Here is a 9,221-nt window from a genome sequence, read left to right as displayed (position 1 = left end):
CCAGATGTTTCACACCGAGTCATCGAATACGACTTTATGAAAGTTGCAACATTTTTGTGGAAATCTACTACAGCCCTCCACTCCTGAGTGAATAATTTGGCATGCCAGGACTTTTGCTGTTCATGCACCAACAGGTACAAAAAAAAAAAATTAAAGACAAAAAATATGGATCATTTCTGGCTTTTTACAAAATGTATGAACTGCGTACGCCATTTTTCAGCAACAAATACCAAAATTATGTGTGTGTGAATTGATTGCATGGTATCCATTAGAGATGAGCGGATCGATTCTCAATCTTTGGCCTATAGAAAGGAAGCTTGTTAAGCTCTTTCCTTCTGGGATCAACAGTGCAGTTTTTGATTTTCCAGGGCTGACACAACGTCATCATTGCAGCATGATGTATAGTTGATGTCATGCCAGCCCTGGTTGGCCAAAATCCCAGAAGGTAAGAGAGTCATGAGCCTCCGTTCCAACAGTCAAAAACTATTGACCAGGACGTTGGGCAGTAGTCCATGAAGCGATCTACCCATCTCTGGTATCTCTTTTGCAGCAGTTCATTTGATCAGCACAGTAAAAAGAATAAAAAACACAAAAAAATGAATTTATATTTAAAATACCAAGGAGCATAAACTCTCATTACTGTTACTACTGCAATGGTTACGAGAGTTGCATTGACAATTATTCTAATAAAACACCTTTTTTTGCAATGTCACAGAGAGCTGCCATGTGTTTTAATCCTGACTGTGTGATCCACCCATGATGAAGTAGAAAACAAATTATAAAGTACAATAGTAGAAAAAAAAAAAATCAGAAGTATTTTCAGTCAATAGAAAGTAGTTATTGATATAACACCTTTGTAGAAATACAACAGACTAGGAATAACTAATTTCAAAATATTTTTATTAAAAATAAAAATGCTGAAATCCTAAGACCTAAATTCAATGTACAAAATAAAAAGGAGTAGGGGTTGTGTACAAATTTACACAATAGAAGCATAACGGCTGCAGTTTAGTAGCTTTCTACAATCATAAATATATACAACCGAGAGAGTTGCATTGTATTTACAACACAGTAATTTACTGCAAACACTGGGAATAAAGTGTAGTTCCGTAAAAAGAAACTTTTCAGGTGGCTATGGATCATACACGGCCTCCAGAGTACTTCATGTAAACTGTGAGAAGGTTACACGGTACATCCAAAGAGCGGATCATCTGTCAAGCAAAGTCCTAGCTTAACTCAGCAATAAGACATCCATCAAGAGCTTTCAAAGCCTCAGACAAGTGTGAAGTCTAGAGGTTTTAGGAACTGTTGTGAACTCTCCTTTCTGTAATTTGCACGACAGTCCGGCACCACAATGACAACGCTGGAATATCTCCAGGCCATGGGAACCTTTTCTCCTGTGCTTGGTGCACACTTGACCTTCCTCAAGGACAGGTTTACAGATCTTTGACCAAAAGTGACGTGCACAACAAAGTCCTGGTCCACAGTCCGATGATCTCAGACACACGTCACCATCACGACCTAGAGAGAAAAACATAAAGCACATGTGAGTGCTTGAGAAAGTACGTCATGGCTCCAAAAGCTGTTCTGGCTTGTGTAATGGATACCGGCATAACCTAAGGTACAACCCCTCTACCTTCCTATATAGTAGAGCCAATATTCATCTCGTGATAAAAACGGCTTATGACATCTCAGTAAAAGTAGTCTATTTACCTTTAAATGGCTGCATTCCGGAAGGCGACGTGGTAAATTTGGTGTTGGTATCCATAGTGGCTTGATCAGTATTATAGGTCTCCATAATAGCATCCTCCATATGGTGTGGAAAGCGTTCATGATCATGTTCAACAGGCACACAAATACCTGAAAAGGGCACAAGTCAGAATTCAGCATGGGTAATAAATACATAAGATTACGACACAGGCCATGTGTAAAAGGCATCACAAAGCAATCACCTGGCCCACTTGGACAATGTGAGACAACGCAGTACATCTGTATCTATAATGGCTTTACTAAAGAGTACAATCACAGTAGGTCACCAAGAACTGGCCAACCTAAAAACTGGCTGGTGGCTAAATTGTCATGGTAAGTGACCCTTTAGCATTTATGCTAAACCTATGGGAAGCTCCAACTTCCTCATCAGAGGTCGTTAAGAGTGTTTGTATAGATCCTCAAAGGCATTTCAATTTTTTTTTTGTTTAGCAAAAATATCCACTTAGTGGTACAGCTGTGGACAATGTTGTGTCCATTGTGCCCATACAATTGCTTCACATTTCAATCTGGATAGTTCAGCTGAGATTAAGGAGCTGTGGTTATTCTAGTTCCTGGCTCCTCAGGAGAAGGTCCAGTGTTCCTATCTTTAGTACACATGGTTGCTCAGATTGTTCTACAGCAAAATATTGTGATGTAGAAAGCCCTTCTACAAAGGACTCAAAGCCAGGTATTTATCATAGAAAAATGGAACTTCCTATGCCTTTCCCATCAACTAATCCATTTTCTGTAATTGACACTTGCATCAATCACTGATATCAAGGCTACCTGCCTAAATAAACAACAGAAGGTACTCACCATTACTACAGAAGTTGCCCATGCAGCACATGGCATCCCGGAGGCATCGTTTTCTGCGTTTCCTACACGCCAGACAGACCATGTTGTTGCCATTTCTAGAGCTGTGGCAGAATTCATCTAGGGCACAATCATCATCTTCTGTGCAACTGTAGAGCTAAAAAGGTACAGATGTCAGAACAGCACAGAGGAGACCATCCCATGCAATGGAGATGTCAGAACAGCACAGAGAAGACCATCCCATGCAATGGAGATGTCAGAACAGCACAGAGAAGACCATCCCATGCAATGGAGATGTCAGAACAGCACAGAGAAGACCATCCCATGCAATGGAGATGTCAGAACAGCAGAGAAGACCATCCCATGCAATGGAGATGTCAGAACAGCACAGAGAAGACCATCCCATGCAATGGAGATGTCAGAACAGCACAGAGAAGACCATCCCATGCAATGGAGATGTCAGAACAGCACAGAGGAGACCATCCCATGCAATGGAGATGTCAGAACAGCACAGAGAAGACCATCCCATGCAATGGAGATGTCAGAACAGCACAGAGAAAACCATCCCATGCAATGGTGACGTCATAACAGCACAGAGGAGACCATCCCATGCAATGGAGATGTCAGAACAGCACAGAGAAGACCATCCCATGCAATGGAGATGTCAGAACAGCACAGAGAAAACCATCCCATGCAATGGAGACGTCAGAACAGCACAGAGAAGACCATCCCATGCAATGGAGACGTCAGAACAGCACAGAGAAGACCATCCCATGCAATGGGTCTAGGCTTTACAACGATCCTCCTGGCTAAAAACCTCATTAAATGACTTAGCATTAAAAGCCATCTGTATAACAAGTTCCCATGGGTCATCTTAGGCACAGTATGGGGTTCTTCTACATATATGGCATAATTGATGGACAACTACTGTGGAAATGTCAAAAGCTCAGTGAAGGCACCTACCGGGTAGGCATCCAGGGGCTGGTACTTGTTGGCCATGTCATAGTAGGAGTCCGGGCTGACACTGACGGGGTAGAAGCCCATAGGTGGTCCAGCTGGGGCTGCAGGAGCGTTCTTGATGGAGTTGGAGCTTCCCACCACCACATAGGCAGAGGCTCCATGGAGAAGCGTGAGGAGAGTCATGAGCATCCTGGAGAGCCGGCGCATGGTCAGGCGCTAAGTCCCGGGCGGCGCTGCTGCTGTGTGCGGAGGCTCCGGCGCCGGCCTCTACTTATACCGGCCGCTTGTTTGCATCCACGCCCACAGCGCGGCACAACAAAGCCGGGGGATGGGACCCCAGAGCTGCGGGGTCCGGCCCGGGCACATCACACGGCAGACGGGCAGGGAGTGACACAATCAGGGCAATTAGCGGGGACAGTGTCTGATGATGGCGCACGTCAGGAGCCTCCGGGATGACACTGCTCTGTACACGCTGCACACGTGGAGGGGAGATAGTGCTGCTGCAGAGAATCATATAGACAGGAGGGATGCAGCTATAGTGTATATATATATATACCAGGCAGGTAGATTAGATGGATGGGTAGAATAAACATTACAAGCTGCATTATCTGTACCAAGAAGAAATGACCTGATGGAAAGATGAAACACAAATCAGATACCACTGAGGAGCGAACACTATCTAGAACTCTCTGTCTATACCATGGTATATATGCAGAATAGTTACAAAGAGTCTTGCTCAGGCTTCCACATATGTATGAGTAAAAGTTTCACTGGACTTTTCATAATTTTTACCATTTTTGAATGTTAGCTGCTTTTTCATTTATTTTATATTATCTGTATTTTGGGGGCTACAGGCAGTGAGTCGGCGCCGATACTCTGAGACTTGTGCTGCGTAATTTTTATGTTTATAGATGGATAGATAATTATGTAATAGACAACAGAAATATGATGAAAGAGATTATACACACTCCGATGCTATACATAATTGATTAGTTATATGTAAATAGAAACTAGATAGATGATAAATAGATAATATAATAATAACAATAATAATAATAAATTTTATTTCTATAGCGCCGACATATTCCGCAGCACTTTACATTTCAGAGGGGATTTGTACAGACGATAGACATTACAGCATAACAATAATCACATAGATCATAACAAATACCAAGAGGAATGAGGGCCCTGCTCACAAGCTTACAGTCTATGAGGAAAAAGGGGAGACACGAAAGGTGGGTGGTAACAACTGCCCTGATTGTATGGACCAGCCATAATGTTAAGTGTGTAACAGTACAGATGCAGAGGGCTAATGGATGCATAAAGCATGTGGGAACATGATGCGGGGTACCTGGTTATGGTAAAAAACTTTTGGCTGTGCCACACAGGGACAGATTACGTTAATGTGTTGAGGCGGTAAACCAGTCTCAATAAATGTGTTTTCAGGGCACGCTTAAAATTGTGGGGATTGGGGACTAATCGTATTGACCTGGGAAGTGCATTCCAAAGAATTGGTGCAGCACGTGTATAGTCTTGAAGACGGGAGTGGGAGGTTCTGATTATTGAGGATGCTAACCTCAGGTCATCAGCAGAACGGAGGGCGCGGGTAGGATGGTATACTGAAACAAGGGAGGAGATGTAGGGTGGTGCTGAGCCATGGAGAGCTTTGTGGGTGAGGGTAATAAGTTTGTACTGGATTCTGGAGTGGATGGGTATCCAGTGTAATGACTGGCACAAGGTAGAGGCATCGGTTTAACGATTGGCGAGGAATTTGATCCTGGCAGCTGCATTCAAGACAGATTGGAAGGGGGAGAGTTTGGTAAGAGGGAGACCGATTAGAAGGGAGTTACAATAGTCGAGACGAGAATGAATAAGAGAAACAGTCAGAGTTTTTGCAGAGTCAAAAGTAAGAAAAGGTCAAATTCTAGAAATGTTTTTGAGGTGCAGATGACAAGAGCGAGCCAGTGAACGGATGTGGGGGGCAAAGGAAAGCTCAGAGTCAAGTATGACCCCAAGACAGCAGGCATGTTGCTGGGGAGTAATAGTAGAACCACACACGGAAATGGCAGTGTCAGGTATAGGTACATTAGTAGTGGGAGGAAACACCAGGAGTTCAGTCTTTGACAGGTTCAGTTTCAGATATAGTGAGGACATGGTGTTAGACACAGCGTTTAGACAATTGCCAGTGTTTTCTAGAAAGGCTGGCGTGATGTTAGGAGAAGAAGCGTATAATTGTGTGTCGTCAGCATAGAGATGGTACTGGAAACCAAATCTACTGATTGTTTGACCAATAGGGGCAGTATACAAAGAGAAGAGGAGGGGGCCTAGGACTGATCCTTGAGGAACCCCAACAGTAAGGGGAAGGTGAGAGGAGGAGGAACCAGCAAAAGATACAGTAAAGGAGCGGTCAGAGAGATAGGAGGAGAACCAGGAGAGAACGGTGTCCTTTAAGCCAATGGAACGGAGCATAGTGAGGAGGAGCTGATGATCCACAGTGTCGAATGCTGCAGAGAGATCCAAGAGAATTAGCATGGAGTAATGACCATTTGATTTAGCTGTTAGTAGATCATTAGAGACTTTAGTGAGGGCAGTTTCAGTAGAATGTAAAGAGCGGAAACCAGATTGGAGAGGGTCGAGAAGAGAGTTTTCTGAGAGATAGTGGATAAGACGGGAGTGGACCAGGCGTTCCAGGAGTTTAGAGATGAAGGGAAGATTAGAAACAGGTCTATAGTTAGCGGCACAGTTTTGGTCGAGGGATAGTTTTTTAAGTAGTGGATGTATGATGGCATGCTTAAATGAGGAGGGAAAGATACCAGAAGAGAGAGAGAGGTTAAATATTTTAGTTAGGTGAGGGGTGACAGCAGGGGAAAGGGTCTGGAGTAGATGTGATGGAAATGGGTCACTGGTGCAAGTGGTTGGGCGGGAAGATGCAAGGAGCCTGCTTACTTCTTCTGTGACTGGTTCAAAGTCAGAGAGTGAGCTAGATGCAGTGGGGGAGGGAGGACAGTGCATGGTATGAGGTGACTGGGAGATAATTTCCTGTCGGATCTGGTCAATTTTTTCTTTGAAGTAATTGGCCAGATCGTCAGCTCGGAGCTCCGTGGTTGGGGCCTGTACTCTTGGATTGAGTAGAGAATGAAAAGTGTCAAAGACACGTTTCGGGTTATTGGACAGTGAGGTGATCCGAGGGTGTTGAAATAGGTTTGTTTGGAAAGGTGAAGGGCAGTGTGGTATGTTCGAAGCATAAGCTTATAATGGATGAAATCTTCGGGTAGGTTGGATTTTCTCCACAGACGTTCAGCGCACCTGGAGCACCGCTGCAGGAAACGTGTTTGCAGGGTGTGCCAGGGTTGTCGCTGTCTGTGTTGTGGTGTTCTATGTATAGGAGGAGCAAATTCATCCAGGGCACTTTGAAGTGTTACATTGTAATGCTTCAATGCAGAATCAGGACATGAAAAGGAGGAGATAGGGGCCAATGAACACTGCAAGTTCTTCATAAGTTTCTGGGTGTTAATGGCCTGTATGTTTCTATAAATATGGACAGTGGGGGTGACCTGAGCAGCCTGGCAGTTCTTGATAGAGAATGAAAGAAGGTTGTAGTCAGAGTGCGGGAGAGGGGAGTTTGCAAAATCATCCACTGCACAAAGCCGAGAGAAGACCAAGTCGAGGAAGTTCCCGTCTTCATGCGTTGGAGAATTAGTTAGCTGCAAAAGGCCAAACGAGGAGGTTAGAGATAAAAGGTGAGTAGCAGATGGGGAGAGGGGAAGCGCAATGGGGATGTTGAAATTGCCCATGATGAGGGTAGGGATGTCACAGGAGAGAAAATGTGGAAGCCGAGTGGCAAAATGATCCAGGAATTGATGGGAGGGGCCGGGAGGACGATACACCACCGCCACTCGCATGGAGAAGGGGGTGTAGAGTCTGACGGCATGGACCTCAAAAGAAGGAAAGACAAGTGAGGGTACTTGAGGGATAATCTGAAAGGTACATTTTCATGATAGCAGACCAACGCCTGCACCTGCTCTATTGTCTGATCTTGGGGTATGAGAGAAGTGTAGTCCCCCGTATGAAAGAGCAGCAGCAGCGGTAGTGTCTGACTGCTGGATCCAGGTTTCAGTAAGAGCCAGGAGGTTAAGAGAATTAGAAAGGAAAAAGTCATGAGTGAAGGAGAGTTTGTTACACACTGAGTGAGAACTCCAAAGGGCACAATTAAGAGAGACAAATGGCATGCAGGGAATAAATATTAATAAGATTAGAGGGGTTTCTGAGTGTAGCAGTTGGGGGGTTTGACTTTCTATAACATGGGGGACCAGGGTTGGGAGCAATGTCTCCTGCGACTAGGAGAAGGAGGATAGAAAGAGTGAGCAGATGGTTAAGTGATTTGTGAGAGCATCTCTTATGTTGAATGGTGGGACTGAATGGATCTGTGCAATTTAACAATGTGAAAAGAGCATGAGTGCTATACATAGGAGAGGAAAGAAGTGAGGGGCCAATATGGACGGAGTGTTGAGAGTTAATACCAGGGCGGTGGATGTGTGTGAATGCAGCGGCCAGGATATAAATTTTGCAAATGCCTATGGTAAATATTTGGGGTTGCCCAAGTGTACAGGGAAGAGATTTATTTATTTGTCTTACCTGTCTCCTGCCCTGTCTAACTGCCATGTTATAACTGCCAGTGTACTTTGATACATTATTTTCCGCTTTGTAAGACGCACTTTTTTCCCCCAAATTTGGAGGGAAAACGGGGGTGCGTCTTACAAAGCGGACATGCCTTACGTAGGCTGTGATCGGGGTCATCCAGTGGTTGCTGGCCGATGCTGCGGGTGTCTCCGGTGCCGCGTTGTGTGCCCGTCGATGCCCGGGGCTCTACCGACATTGTGCGACAGGCCAGAGTCCCGGCATTTCCTCGGTTCCCTGTGTGCCGGTAAAAAAATGGCCGCCGGCGCGTGCGCAGATGGGATCTCGGGACCCAGCTCTTGAGAGATTAGATTTCAGATCAATAAGCAATAAGTTGCAAGGATTATAAGAGGCACCACCATTTTATGAAAAAATATTTTTTTCTTATTTTTCTCCTCAGAATTTGTGGTGCGTCTTATAATCCGGAGTGTCTTATAAAGCGAAAAATACGGTACTTTGATTACATGTACATAAATGCCACCCCTGCATAAATGCCTTCCCCAGGCTAGCTCTGAATTTATAGAAGGCCACTTCTGAAATCTTCCTTTTTTTTTTTTTTTTTTTTTCCTCTCCTTACTCGTTAGCAATCAATCAAACTAAGTTAGGACAGCAGGACACAATAAATGTATTTAGCAGATAAACAAGTGACCAGGCCTACATGGATCATAAACCACTTTGAAAAGTTACTTGACCTCAATAGCATAAGGGGACAAGCAGGGTGAGTTGAAGTAACTATATACCATTATAAATGCTGCAAAGATGAATGATAGAGGTTGAACACATGCAGGATTCAGTGACGTTGCTGGAAAGAGTTTAATACCTGTATGAAGAGAATAGAGATGCATGTTAGATTCAGCCATGTTATAACTGCCAGCGTACTTCGATACATGCACTTTGATTGCATGTACATAAATGCCACCCCTGCATAAATGGATAGATAATGGATAGATATGGGATAGATCGATAGATAGATAGATGGATAGATAGAGAGATACATAGATATAGATGGATGGATGGATAGA

General features: G+C 44.1%; 1 protein-coding gene across 1 annotated transcript; it reads right to left on the bottom strand.

Moving 5' to 3' along the window:
• Window positions 1-883: 883 nt before the first annotated feature.
• DKK1 (dickkopf WNT signaling pathway inhibitor 1) lies at window positions 884-3,975 on the bottom strand. Its single transcript, XM_073548244.1, has 4 exons — window positions 3,526-3,975; window positions 2,566-2,719; window positions 1,714-1,860; window positions 884-1,521 (listed from the first exon to the last, which is right to left on the bottom strand). The coding sequence occupies exons 1-4, from the start codon at window positions 3,727-3,729 to the stop codon at window positions 1,265-1,267; spliced, it is 762 nt and encodes a 253-aa protein (XP_073404345.1). The 5' UTR covers window positions 3,730-3,975; the 3' UTR covers window positions 884-1,264.
• Window positions 3,976-9,221: the final 5,246 nt, after the last annotated feature.

This window comes from Dendrobates tinctorius, unplaced genomic scaffold (genome assembly GCF_039654945.1).
Source record: "Dendrobates tinctorius isolate UK_male_01 unplaced genomic scaffold, ASM3965494v1 ptg000156l, whole genome shotgun sequence".
Taxonomy (NCBI): Eukaryota; Metazoa; Chordata; class Amphibia; order Anura; family Dendrobatidae; genus Dendrobates; species Dendrobates tinctorius.
This window is presented reverse-complemented; position numbering and strand designations above follow the sequence as displayed.

What these genes read in the sequence shown, in the direction of transcription:
- DKK1 (XM_073548244.1), bottom strand. Translation starts at nt 3,729, where the DNA reads ATGCGCCGGCTCTCCAGGATGCTCATGACTCTCCTCACGCTTCTCCAT. An exon ending in AGCCCCTGGATGCCTACCCG is followed by an intron (nt 2,720 to 3,525) that starts GTAGGTGCCTTC and finishes GTACCTTTTTAG; the next exon opens with CTCTACAGTTGCACAGAAGA. An exon ending in CGGAATGCAGCCATTTAAAG is followed by an intron (nt 1,522 to 1,713) that starts GTAAATAGACTA and finishes TTTTCTCTCTAG; the next exon opens with GTCGTGATGGTGACGTGTGT.